This window comes from Lissotriton helveticus, chromosome 4_1 (genome assembly GCF_964261635.1).
Source record: "Lissotriton helveticus chromosome 4_1, aLisHel1.1, whole genome shotgun sequence".
NCBI classification, from domain to species: domain Eukaryota; kingdom Metazoa; phylum Chordata; class Amphibia; order Caudata; family Salamandridae; genus Lissotriton; species Lissotriton helveticus.
Window position 1 is genome coordinate 146123143 of NC_136063.1, and position 14343 is coordinate 146137485.

General features: G+C 50.1%; 1 protein-coding gene across 1 annotated transcript in view; it reads right to left on the reverse strand.

Moving 5' to 3' along the window:
- Positions 1–11328, reverse strand: part of PARK7 (Parkinsonism associated deglycase) — a 34485-nt gene extending 23157 nt beyond the window's left edge. Inside the window, exon 1 of the mRNA XM_078686588.1 lies at positions 11088–11328. Coding sequence (XP_078542714.1) covers positions 11088–11177 — 90 coding nt within the window. The 5' untranslated portion in view covers positions 11178–11328. The remainder of the gene's footprint in view (positions 1–11087) is intronic.
- Between the last annotated feature and the right edge of the window lie 3015 nt (positions 11329–14343).

The following is a 14343-nucleotide window of genomic DNA, read 5'->3' on the forward strand; positions in this document are numbered from 1 at the left end:
TGGTGAAGGGGGGGGTGATGCTGTGGTGAAGGGGGGGTGATGCTGTGGTGAAGGGGGGGTGATGCTGTGGTGAAGGGGGGGTGATGCTGTGGTGAAGGGGGGGTGATGCTGTGGTGAAGGGGGGGTGATGCTGTGGTGAAGGGGGGGTGATGCTGTGGTGAAGGGGGGGTGATGCTGTGGTGAAGGGGGGGTGATGCTGTGGTGAAGGGGGGGTGATGCTGTGGTGAAGGGGGGGTGATGCTGTGGTGAAGGGGGGGTGATGCTGTGGTGAAGGGGGGGTGATGCTGTGGTGAAGGGGGGGTGATGCTGTGGTGAAGGGGGTGATGCTGTGGTGAAGGGGGGTGATGCTGTGGTGAAGGGGGGTGATGCTGTGGTGAAGGGGGGTGATGCTCGGTGAAGGGGGGTGATGCTGTGGTGAGGGGGTGATGCTGTGGTGAAGGGGGGGTGATGCTGTGGTGAAGGGGGGGTGATGCTGTGGTGAAGGGGGGGTGATGCTGTGGTGAAGGGGGGGTGATGCTGTGGTGAAGGGGGGGTGATGCTGTGGTGAAGGGGGGGTGATGCTGTGGTGAAGGGGGGGTGATGCTGTGGTGAAGGGGGGGTGATGCTGTGGTGAAGGGGGGGTGATGCTGTGGTGAAGGGGGGGTGATGCTGTGGTGGTGCCTCAGAGTGATCTGTGGTGCCCCAGATGATGCTGCGGTGGTGCCGACTGATGCTGCCGTGGTGCCGACTGATGCTGCCGTGGTGCCGACTGATGCTGCCGTGAAGGGGGGGCGATGCTGTGGTGAAGGGGGGGCGATGCTGTGGTGAAGGGGGGGCGATGCTGTGGTGAAGGGGGGGCGATGCTGTGGTGAAGGGGGGGCGATGCTGTGGTGAAGGGGGGGCGATGCTGTGGTGAAGGGGGGGTGATGCTGTGGTGAAGGGGGGGTGATGCTGTGGTGAAGGGGGGGCGATGCTGTGGTGAAGGGGGGGCGATGCTGTGGTGAAGGGGGGGGCGATGCTGTGGTGAAGGGGGGGCGATGCTGTGGTGAAGGGGGGGCGATGCTGTGGTGAAGGGGGGGCGATGCTGTGGTGAAGGGGGGCGATGCTGTGGTGAAGGGGGGGCGATGCTGTGGTGAAGGGGGGGCGATGCTGTGGTGAAGGGGGGGCGATGCTGTGGTGAAGGGGGGGCGATGCTGTGGTGAAGGGGGGTGATGCTGTGGTGAAGGGGGGTGATGCTGTGGTGAAGGGGGGTGATGCGGGGGGCGATGCTGTGGTGAAGGGGGGGCGATGCTGTGGTGAAGGGGGGGCGATGCTGTGGTGAAGGGGGGGCGATGCTGTGGTGAAGGGGGGGCGATGCTGTGGTGAAGGGGGGGGCGATGCTGTGGTGAAGGGGGGGCGATGCTGTGGTGAAGGGGGGGCGATGCTGTGGTGAAGGGGGGGCGATGCTGTGGTGAAGGGGGGGCGATGCTGTGGTGAAGGGGGGGCGATGCTGTGGTGAAGGGGGGGCGATGCTGTGGTGAAGGGGGGGCGATGCTGTGGTGAAGGGGGGTGATGCTGTGGTGAAGGGGGGTGATGCTGTGGTGAAGGGGGGTGGTGCTGTGGTGAAGGGGGGTGATGCTCGGTGAAGGGGGGTGATGCTGTGGTGAAGGGGGGGTGATGCTGTGGTGAAGGGGGGGTGATGCTGTGGTGAAGGGGGGGTGATGCTGTGGTGAAGGGGGGGTGATGCTGTGGTGAAGGGGGGGTGATGCTGTGGTGAAGGGGGGGTGATGCTGTGGTGAAGGGGGGTGATGCTGTGGTGAAGGGGGGGTGATGCTGTGGTGAAGGGGGGGTGATGCTGTGGTGAAGGGGGGTGATGCTGTGGTGAAGGGGGGGTGATGCTGTGGTGAAGGGGGGGTGATGCTGTGGTGAAGGGGGGGTGATGCTGTGGTGAAGGGGGGGTGATGCTGTGGTGAAGGGGGGGTGATGCTGTGGTGAAGGGGGGGTGATGCTGTGGTGAAGGGGGGTGATGCTGTGGTGAAGGGGGGTGATGCTGTGGTGAAGGGGGTGATGCTGTGGTGAAGGGGGGTGATGCTGTGGTGAAGGGGGGTGATGCTGTGGTGAAGGGGGGTGATGCTCGGTGAAGGGGGGTGATGCTGTGGTGAGGGGGTGATGCTGTGGTGAAGGGGGTGATGCTGTGGTGAAGGGGGGGTGATGCTGTGGTGAAGGGGGGGTGATGCTGTGGTGAAGGGGGGGTGATGCTGTGGTGAAGGGGGGGTGATGCTGTGGTGAAGGGGGGGTGATGCTGTGGTGAAGGGGGGGTGATGCTGTGGTGGTGCCTCAGAGTGATCTGTGGTGCCCCAGATGATGCTGCGGTGGTGCCGACTGATGCTGCCGTGGTGCCGACTGATGCTGCCGTGGTGCCGACTGATGCTGCCGTGGTGCCGACTGATGCTGCCGTGGTGCCGACTGATGCTGCCGTGGTGCCGACTGATGCTGAGCGATGCTGTGCTGGCCCTGAGTGACGCTGTGGTGCCGCTGACTGATGCTGTGGTGCCACTGAGTGATATGGTTGGGTCCCTGAGTGATGCTGTAGTGAAGGGGGGTGATGCTGTGGTGGTGCCCCAGAGTGATGCTGTGGTGGTGCCCCAGAGTGATGCTGTGGTGGTGCCCCAGAGTGATGCTGTGGTGGTGACGACTGATGCTGTGGTGGTGACGACTGATGCTGTGGTGGTGACGACTGATGCTGTGGTGACATAGAGCGATGCTGTGGTGACATAGAGCGATGCTGTGGTGCCGCTGACTCCGCAGAATAATTCTAACTTTTCTGTGATTGGTGGGCTGGCGAGAAAGCAGGTCTGGCAGTAAAAGGGCTTTGTTACAGAGACCAGGCTGGCCAAGCTATGTAATTGAATCAATACACTGATGAGTTGATGAAACAAGGTTAGAAATACCCAGCTGCCCCTTTCGTGGGAATGATAAAATCATTTTGTAAAACGCAGACCTGGGATGCTTTCAAATCAAATGTATGTTTAGACTGCTTATACTGGAACAACGTTCTTGGTTCTAAAAAAACGGACTATTCATGCACTGAGCCGCTGCAGTAACGAAACCAGCATCTAGAAATCTAAGACTAATTTCGATTCAATAAAATGCTGCTACAATTGCAACAGCGCCATGAGGTATAGCTTTTGGTCTGCACTGGTGGGCTCCAGAGGCTCTGTCTGATGCAACTTGTTTGCCTCCTTTTAAGAGAGCACTCTAGCAGGGCGAAAGGAGACAGTAGTGGCCGCCGACGAAGACGAGTCCGGGAAGGTAACATTTATTTACTTGTTGGAATACAGGAGACACGAGCATGTAACAATATGACACTCACAGTCATTCGTAACTTGTCACTTTATGGAGTGGGCAGCAGTGTTGGCAAGAGTCGGCCCTTCAGGACAGCGGCTGGCTCTTCAGCACGGGGCGAGCGGGTTTAAGTTCAGTGCACACGAGGGGGACGGGAGATGCACAGAGAGGCAGACGCTCTATACCACCCAAAAAGCTGTGGTCGGCTTTTTAAAGCCCCTCTCAGTAAATGTCTCACCAGAGCAGCGAATGCGCTGGCTCAGACGAGACCTAAAAATAGTGCCTCTACCTTGTTTTAGAGAGCAAACGGGGGTCATTATATTCCTGAAAAAGCTTCTTTCAATGTCTCTGTAGGAACGTGGAATCTGACTGCATTGTTGCCCCCACTTTATTTCTGGTGTTTTTTTAATGTTTTTTTACTTCGTTTGGCTGGGATCCTGCTATTCAGGGCCCCAGCCTATCTGCTTTCCTCTCTAAAATGATTGCATGCACTTTAGGTACACTTCAGATTGGTTACTGGGTTACCCTTGTGAGTCCCTAGTATATGGTACCTTAGGTACCAAGGGCATAGGTACCCCAGAGGCCATCCAGGGGCTGAAGCATGTATTATGCCACCCCTGGGAAGCCTTCCAAAATGGCACCACAGGACTGCTACTGCAGCCTGGGTAAGGTGGTGCATGCACCCCTTACTAAGATTATAGGTTACCTATATCTACCTTTAATCACTGAAACATATAAACCTATCAGTCACTCCTATGGCAGGCCTGATCAATCCTGAAGGCAGAGTGCTTGGTTTTGTGTGAGAGGGTGCCCATGCATGAGCAGGACCCCTCTGCATCTTTCGGAATCTATTCTCGGAGGCTGTTCTGTGATGCAGCCAGACCATATACTCTTTAGTGCATTATAACCTCACGGTGAATGCTAACTTTGGAATGGCTGCATGGAAACATGTCATGTTTGGTGTGAAACACTTGGGAATCCTACCATTCCCCCCCGACCCCCACCCCGCCAGTCCTGGCGGCAGGAGTAGAATTCCACCCTTCTAGAGGGAGAGACATTTACACACTGACCATAACGGTAATAGTTTAAAAGAACCCTAGCTTCACAAAATGGATGCTGCAGCCACAGACACGGGTCTGACCTCCTGCTGCTGGACGAAACTCCGGCAGGGGAGGCCTGGACAATAGGTTTCCTGTTACAGGGAGGTGTAACCACCTCCCAGACAGGCTTTAGTGTATTGGGGGTGGGTGGGTGCATTCAGAGAATGCTTTTCAGACAGTGCTGGGGCACACTTGGTGTCCCTGTGCATACCCCAGTTCAAACCGGTTGCAGGGGCACTCAGTCCCTGCTCTGGTGCGAAACTGGACAAAGGAAATGGGTGTAACCACCCCACTTTCGTGACCCTCCCATAAGTGGGTCCCCAGAGTACGTCCAACCACCTTTCTTAGTATGAGTATGGGACCCCAGTCCTTAGGACTTCTGATTACACCTGGACGAAACTCTGCAACATATATCCTGGAACTTCGCCATTCTACACGACTAGAAGATTGAAGAATCTCCCTTGGGGTCAAGGAGTGACTTCCCTGTTTAAACAGGCACCAAAGAAGCATCTTGCCGGTCTGCCTTTCCGAAACTCCAGACGGACTCCGAAGTATTTGCGACTCAGGACACGGACTTCCAGACTTCTCAGAGGCCGATACGAGATGCCAGGAAAGCTTAGACCCGCAGCCCTCACAAGTGACGTGGAACCAGAACTCCTGGATACCGTGCACATTTGCAAGTGCATCGACTTCCCGAGCTTTCCTGAAGTTGTGCATTGGGCTAATTGTAGTCCAAGCCCAGAGCACCATCTGCATCAAAGATTGTGGGCTAACACTCCACGAGTGTTCAGTGAGCCCGCTCTAGCATTTCCGCTCGAGGCTCCTTCGTGATCCCTGGTCCGTCGACTGGTGGGTTCCCACGAAGTTAAATCTTCTTTACTTTGGGCTTCCCTGGTTGCTCCAGACGTACCCTGACTCCCCCACTGAGTGGCGAGTCCCTCAGACCTTGCTGGTCTGCACCAAAGCCAATCTTTGCTTTCTACGTGGGTTGCTGTAGCCTAGGCTTGTTGGGTCCAAATCGGAAACCGACACCGCAGCACTCAACATCTTTCGTGGGACAGCTCGAATCCAGAACCTGTGGCTGAAGAGTCAAGCTTCACCTTCTTCACCTGCAAGCACCCGACATCGGTGGGCATCCGCTCATCGCCTTCCTGGTCACTGGCAAGTGACCCAGACTCTGTCCCCTCTGCTTTCAGGTTCTTCACATCTCCGATCCACCCTTGGATCCACCCAGACACTTTCCACTTGGTCGCCAGCAGCACTTTGCAGCAGATCGCCATTGAAATCGATGACGAAACCAGATACAAGAAGACACCTATGCACCCGGTTCCCTGGGTGAGGTAACTAGAGTACTCCGGTGCTCCCGTTGGTGTTGACTCTAGAACCTCCTAGTTCTAAAGGGGTTTTCTCCAAGTCCTCTTCTAAGTGTCCTTTATCTTTAAAATTCTAACTGCAACTTTCCCCATAGAAGTTAACGGTGATTCGCGGCGGTGTTTAGACACTGCACGTGTCCCCCGTGAGTCCTCTGTGTCACTACCTTGGGTGGTTCCTGGTGGCCCCAGTGGTTCTAAAGGCTCTTGGCATTGTATCTATGTCAGTCGTGGTTCTTATACCACTTTCTTAATATATGGTTTGGTACGCCCCTAGGGCTCAACGTATATTGTGCTAATTTACTGTGTGCTAAATAAGTTTACTGAATGTACTTTTGCCTCTAGCCTCATAAGGAGACTAGAGGGATGTGTTTAGAATACATATATTTTATATATATACCTGGTATGGTTCTCCTTTCATTTGGTCATTCATGAGATTATAGACTGGTAAAACAAGCTGCTTTACATTCCTTCAAGACTTAGCCTGAAGGCTGCTCTCCACAGCTACCACTAGGATAGCTTTCTATATAGGATGTATTTAAACCTACCATCAATAAGGGTAGTTTGGACTGGTGCAAGATGCCCACTAGAATAGTGGACAGCATATGCCAGGCCAACTTCTCACAGTCTCTAGCAAAATTGTATGTTCGTTTCCCTCACGCAATAAAAACAAAGCTGGCTTCCTCTATCACACACTTTTCTAAAACTGGCAAGTGTGTGTGTTTACAACCAAAAACCACTGCTTAATACACAAGGAGGGCATCATCATCATCAATATTGTGAACATACGGCTCAGTGGACGATGCTCGCACCAGCACACAGACATGCAAACACGTTTTAATGATGTTTGCTATTTGTGTAGGCCTACTACGATGGGAGAAGTCGAATTATGGGATTCTGCAGCTGTGGTGTTATCTGCATCACACTGGATTTACAGCGCTCACACACGAAATCTGCAAGTTATGCAGCGAAAGGTTACAACAATACAAAAAAATACAAGTTTTGTTCCTAGCGCCGACTGAGTAAAGGTTAATTGAAAGAGTGTCACGTGTGGTGACAAGCTGCTGCAGACACTCTCCAAAGAGTAACTTCTCACCTTTTAGTTATTGGTTGCTATATTAAACTTGTACGGATGAGGCGAAATCTTTGATAAGCAGTATTAAGGTGTGACTAGCAAGAAAGACAAAATAATATTTGGACACAATATGCAACGTAATTTGATATTTAGACAACCAAGCTGTGTCATTCAGTCCGCTGCACTTTTCCCATTAACAGAACAACAATCCAAAAGGTTTCACCCTAGTTTTCCTTGAGGCTAAAATTTAGACTCCATGTTAAAGTTCACAAAAACTTCTTCACCGTGAAACCTCTAGCCCTCTTCTCCAGTTACCCATTTGCCCACTTGATCCTTCTCTCTCATGCAGTTACCCTGCTTTCCCTCCATTTCTTTCTTCACCCTTCTCCACTGCTTTATCGCTCTTTCTCCATCCAAGCCTTCCTTCACAGTCAAGAAGCACAGGGCCTTAAGTCGGCCGGGTCCTGCTGGTGTTGAGCATCGGCAGTTTTTTAAAGGGGGCCTAAAAACGGGTCTCTATTGGGCTCTGCTTTGTGCCTTGGCACAGGCGGTCCGTTTTTTAGGTCTCGCTTACGCAGCGCGCATGCACAGTATAGGAGGACCTTAAGCCGTAGTACAGCTCTTTTTCGTAGCACATACTCATGCTTGTGGCGGCATACAGCTTGCGGGAGTGCGAAGCGGCGCGCCCCAAGCACGACTATGTGCTTTGAAAAAGAGCAGGCTGTGCGCGCATGCACGCAGCACTCCCGGGCTCTCTCTCTCGCTCTCTGGTTCTTGTTAAGAGGTTCTGGTGTCCTTTTTCCTCCCGGGATGACATTGTGTTCACCATCTTTTTCTGTGTGTGTGGATCTTGTCTAAATTGCTTTCCAACCTCCAATCTGCTTTTTTTATCAAATTTTCACTTTTAAGATTTCTTCCATCAGCTGTTTCCCCGTCAAACGACTGCGTTAACCGCGCATGCGTAACAAAGTTATTGGCGGACTAATGGCACCCTCTCAGTCAAAGGCTCTGCCTAGGACGCATGCACACGGCTCTGTTACATGCACCTCGATTCCCGGGATTAATAACAGTAAGTCATGGTGCTTTGCCTCCTCACAACTGCGCCACCCTGGTGCTTTGCCTCCTCACAACAGTGCCGCCCTGATGCTCTGCCTCCTCACTACTATGCCGCACTGTTGCTCTGGCTTCTCACTACTGCGCTGCCCTGGCGCTCTGCCTTCTCACAACTGCGCTGCCCTGGAGCTCTGCCTTCTCACAACTGCGCTGCCCTGGCGCTCTGCCTTCTCACTACTGCGCTGCCCTGGCGCTCTGCCTTCTCACTACTGCGCTGCCCTGGCCCTCTGCCTTCTCACTACTGCGCTGCCCTGGCGCTCTGCCTTCTCACTACTGCACTGGCCTGGCGCTCTGCCTTCTCACTACTGCACTGGCCTGGCGCTCTGCCTTCTCACTACTGCACTGCCCTGGCGCTCTGCCTCCTCACTACTGCACCGCCCTGGCGCTCTGCCTCCTCACTACTGCACCGCCCTGGTGCTCTGCCTCCTCACTACTGCACCGCCCTGGTGCTCTGCCTCCTCACTACTGGCCTCAGGCCTCCCTCCTGTGTCTCTGTGCCTCCTGCCTCAGTCCTCCCTCCCTACCTTCCTCGGCCATCTCTTCCCCTCCCCCATTCTCTCCCTCCTCCGTACCAATAAATTTCCCTTCCTCTCTCCCTCATCTTCCCCTGCCCTCCCCCTCGCACCCCCCACCACCTCTTCTCGTTCCCCCACCACCTCTTCTCGTTCCCCACACCCCTCTTCTGCCTACTCGAGCCTGGCAAAACGCAGAGCGTTCTTTGTAATATTTATAAACTCGCAGCTTCTATGCTGCATGGCCAACCACTTACATGGTCCCAAAGGCGAGACCTATCGGCTATACCAATGCTGGTTTCCGGACTGCAGTGACAGCAAACACCTCGATGTGCGCGTACTCACACTGCTCACTTCTCATGAGTGGAGAACCTACAACATTATGTCATGCCAGGTGAACGTTGTAGGGGAAAGGAAATCCTTTAAAGAGAGTCATTTCTTCTCTGGATTTTAATTATTTTAGCAAAGCAGGAGCAACAACACCTTTGTGGTGTCAGCGATTGACGTGGGGGCATGGTGCAAGGTACTTATATTCCCTCTATGCTTTACAGGTTGTCAAACTGTGAGGCGTGCTCCCCTGGTGTCCGTGACTGCATTCCAAGTGGGCGCAAATGGCTTTTGAAGTAATTGCAAATGAGGAAGTCCTGGCAGCACCACTTTGGCATTTGGTGCTCTGCCAGGCAATCTAAATTTACATACAGCAGTTGAAAAGCTTCAAAACAGAGTATGAACTGTGGACCTGTATGCCCTGGAGAGGAGGTTAGCAAGTGGGGTAGCAGGGTACAGGATGTGGCGAAAAAGAACAATACAGTGTTACTGTATGGGCAAAGACTTCACTTCATCCAGGTTTACCACTAAAATACACAAACAAGGAATTGAAAGTTGACTAGTCACCTTTTGAGAAGGGCTGTCCACTGCACGTCAACACATCCGATTACATCTTTAATACCTTTTAAATGTTTTGAACTAGAAACAAGTAGCAAATGCAGCAAATCCATAATTATGCGGAAAGCCCCTCAGAATTGCATCATTTCAGTGGTCCTACCAAGAAAATCAAAAAACTGACACCTAGCTGTTGCAGTGGGGAATAGTAGCATGTGCAAATACTGGTAAACTCCACATCCCTACTGTGAGCATTGTTAATTTATGGCAGAAACATTTAAACCTATTTGATTTGCTATTTTAGTTGGTTGTATTCGATGCAGAGAATAAAAAAGTCCTTGTGTTATCATGCTGTAAACAATACAGTCTTGAGGAAGGGACCCTATAGGGCTAGCCAAACTGCGCGTCAAGAATTGCACCATTATACTAAAGCAGCAAACAATGCTGGTTCTCATGATTGAGGCCACACCTATTTAAGAGGTTTGCCACCTCCTTTTAGAGCACCCCCGTTTTTTTATCCCACTTAAAGCCCTGAGTAAGCATCAACTCACTTTCAGCACCACCTCATACGTATCTATGCCAGCAGCTTACGTGCATAAAAAGTATGGAACCTGTGATCCTCAGCACCAATGGGTGAGGGGGCAAAGTAAGAAAAAATATTGTTACTATATTGTTGGACTTTCATGCAGAGGTTGCATATATACTATAATGTACACACCTGTTAAACTAATGTTCACAGCACATGAGATCCCCTTCTTTTCTTTTAATCTGAAGCAAGTCAATGTTGTCATTAACAGTGCAGGAACGGGTATTCTTCATTATAGAATATGGGGATTGTTTTGATAAAAGTATAACAAAGCTTGGCAATGTCGTCCCAAAGAGCTCCCACGCCCATGTTTTGCAGATGCATAGGTATGGGACCTGTGATCCTCAGCACCAATGGGTGAGGGGACAAAGTAAGATAAAATAGTGTTACAATATTGTTGGACTTTCATGCCGACGTAGCATATAGACTATAATGTACACACCTGTTAAACGAATGTTCACAGCGCATGAGACCCCCCTTCTTTTATTTTAATCTGAAGCAACTCAATGTCATTAACAGTGCAGGAACGGGTTTCCTTCCTCATAGAATACGGGGGTTGTTTTGATAAAAGTAAAAAAAGCTTGGCAATGCCATCCCAAACAGCTCCCACGCTTATTTTTTGCAGATGCATATAGAGTGAACTCGACCCGAAGGGAGCGCTTTACATGTACACCAAATGCATTACTTTGCCGGGTCCTACCCCCATAATATCTCTTCATTTATGCTCTCTATTCCTCCTCACCCCAATACTCCCTTTTTCCCAACTCCCTCTTGCCCATGCATTCAACTTCCCCCCTCCACATAGTATCACTGCCCCCAACCCCCGTAACAAGGCAAATTAATACATGCGAGACTCGGGGCCCCTCGATAATCTGCAAGGGGCAACCCAATCTTTTTGCGTTAAATCACTGCCCTGCAACCCGTTCTGTTTCCAAGCGGGAGAGGATGTGGACTTTCGACCAGAGCTGCAGACTTGGCCATGGAGAACCAGGTTCGAGTCTCGGCGTCGGCTCAGCATGCTCTGATTCTGGGCAAATCGATATATCTCCCCACGCCTACCGAAAAAAATGAATGTGTCCTTGTGTAACGTAACTGGTGCTCATATTAAGTGCAACATAAATCTGCAAAAAATATGCCCTCACTTACCCCGGCCCTCCGCATGATGTCGGCCGGGATAACGGTCTCCATCTCCTCGGCCCCTTTGGCCAGGATGAGCAGTGCCCTCTTGGTCACCATGACGGCTCCGGTGAAACTTTTAACGGCTGACAACAGGAGCGCTCCCACAGCGGCAGCAGACCTCGACCCAGACGAGGGAAGCAAGGCAGGTGCTGCTGTCAGGCTTACGCTGCCCCGCCCCCTGTGTGAGCTAGCATGAGAGCGGCCATCTTGGAATGGTGCCCTCCTCCTCTCCCCCTCAAGTCCTCCTTTCAAATCACATATTTAGCTAAATATATTCATCAATGCGCGCCTTCAACTTATTCAAAAGTAATAAGACGAATATAACGCACATTGACTGTCATATATAAAAATATTAAAGTCGAATATTTACTTCCGGACTCATATGTCAGGAAATGGTAAAAAGTGAGAGTTTTAAAACAAATTATTAGACGTCAAGTTAGAAATCTATATTAACAGAATGTTTGCGGTTATACAAAAGCCCAGCAGCACTTTAACGTGGCTAGATATTGCCCTGGAAATGGCGGCGCGAGCTTTGGCCAACACCAAAGGAGGACTCTGGTCGCGCGGGGGAACTAACTGTAGGGAGTATTAGTCCTCAAAGGAGTGAGGTTTGGCAGCAATCACAGACTGGTTGAGATTGGTTTTATTGGTGCGAACGCCACAAACAATAAACACTCCAGCACCAAAAAAAACATAAACAGCAACGAATTGAAAATATTTGTCAGGGTTGTCAAATCAAATTTCAAAGCTTTATTCGACAGCATGTCATAAAAGCGATTATACATCCTAACACTACATTATAAATACTACAAGGTTGATCTAAAAACTCATTAAACCATTGTGCTGTCACTTTCCCAAAATAAAAACAATTTATACAAAGTAATTACAAACAATACAATAAAGGGGACAAACGAATAGCAAGTGCGAAGTGTTCTCAGTTAAATCTTTACAATAGTGGCATTTATCATCCTGGGTTGGTGACCATTTGTGAGTAAATTTCCCTTAGAGGCAGGGTCCCAGTTCTAAATTGGAAATACAATTTTCTATCGAACGGCCTTTCGATAATGTCCCAATACGGCTCCCATGATGGAATGGGTTTGATATCAAGAAAACGACCAGTTAAATTTGTATTGTAATGTAAAAAGAACTTATAGAGCACAACTAACACCTGGCGGTTTCTTGGCGCTGGGACATAGAGGAAAACAGACAATCCAAGGGGCTGAGAAGATTAGTTATAGGCGTTGCGAAACAGGTGGGTTTTTAGGAGCGACCTGAAGTGGGTTAGGGGGGAGGCCAGTCTCACGCCTAGCGGAAGAGCATTCCAGAAGGACGGAGCAAGGAATGAGAACCTCAGTCCTCCCTGTCTTTTACGTTTGAAGGTCGGGATCTGGAGTAAAGCCAAGTATTAGATGCGGGACCATAAGCAATCGACCAGACCATGTCACAGTACATTTTTTTCAAAGTTGCCTTTGATGGAAAGCTTAAGGCATTGGGATTAATCCAAAGATGATCTAGTTCCAGCTTAATTAACATACCCCTTAGTTCTTTAAGCCACAGAATGGAATGAAAGCGATCTGTCCTGATAATGTCCTTCAGGGCAGTGGCATAGTGAGCTAGTTCAGGGGTTGTCATGATCCGTCTCCAATATAATAAAGGTAGAAACCGAGCCAAATCCTCTATGTTCTTCCTGCCAAGATCATATGTTAATGGCACAGTTGGAGTACTTTGGGGAACCCCCACTAAGCGGCGTAGGAACCTATTCTCCGCCATTGTTAACTGTTTGAGATTGGAAAATCCCCACAATTCCGAACCGTACAGGGAGGCACTTATCACCTTCATGTTGTAAATTTCTAAGGCAGGGGTGATTGGCTTAGTCAGTGAAGCTCTATGCTTGAGTGCCACTACGCCCGCCAACTGATGGAATTTTAGGACAGCCATATCAATGTGATTTTTCCATCTCATATTATACTGAAGGGATATTCCTAAATACGTAAAGGCCTCAACCTGTTCTAAAGGAGTTCCATTATAATTAATGGTGCCTTTGAATGTTTTCCGCTGGTTCAGGCACATGAACTTGGTTTTGGAGGTGTTTATCTCAAGTCCACACGTCTGACAGAACTCACCGAATGCATTAACTGCCTTCTGGAGCCCACTCGGAGTTCGAGAAACTATCAGCGTGTTGTCTGCAAACATGAGGACTGGCACGCGTGCTCCTGCTAATACAGGAGCGTCAGTGGGGGAGCGGCTTAGATAATCTACTATTCCATTGATGTATATAGAAAACAGTGTGGGTGCCAAGGCACACCCCTGCCGGACACCACGCTCAACAGGGAAAGAGTCGGTCACCTCACCCTGGGCCCCCCACCTAATTCTTGCATAATTGTTCTCGTGCAAGCGGACAAGAAGTGTTAACATTTCCGGGCCCAGCCCAGCTTCAGCAAGTACACTCCAAAGTTTAGAACAAGGGACTAAATCAAAAGCTGATTTTAGATCTACAAAAACAGCATAAAGGGTCCCATTGGTTAGGGCCACGTTCTTCCAGTAAAGAGCTATAAAAAAGATAACCTGGTCAACTGAACTTATACAGGGGCGAAAACCAGCTTGGTATGGGTACAAAATATCTTTTTTTTCTATCCATGATTGTAATTTATTTTGCACTAATCGACCTATTAGTTTTTGTGCCGAGTCTATAAGACTGATAGGTCTATAATTACTAGGTAGTGATTTGTCTCCCTTTTTAAAAACCGGAATTATTTTGGCGCCCTTCCATGAGGTCGGTATTGGTGCACCCCTGGCCACCGAATTAGCTAACCACATGAAATACTGACACCAAGACAATCGATCACTTAAAAACACATCAGCGGTATGCCATCCATTCTTGAAGCTCTGTCCCCTGTCACACAATCCAGCGCTATACTAACATCTTTTATGGTGAATGGCTGACCTTGATAAAAAACTGTAGGTGGTAGTGTGCACTCTTCTTCAACTAAATCACGAGCATATTGTGGTTTGAAGAATTCTACCCACTGGTTTTTAGCAATGTTATTTTGCGGGAGTTGTACTATCCCTCCTCTGTCCCACTTAACTAGAGCCCAGAATTGCCTTTGGTCCTTTGATGCACAGGCATATTTCAGATCACGCCAGTGATCCTCGTCCCACTGTTTCTTAGCTTCTTTCTGGGCCTTCCTATATATATCCCTTGCTTTTCTCACACCTGAGAAGT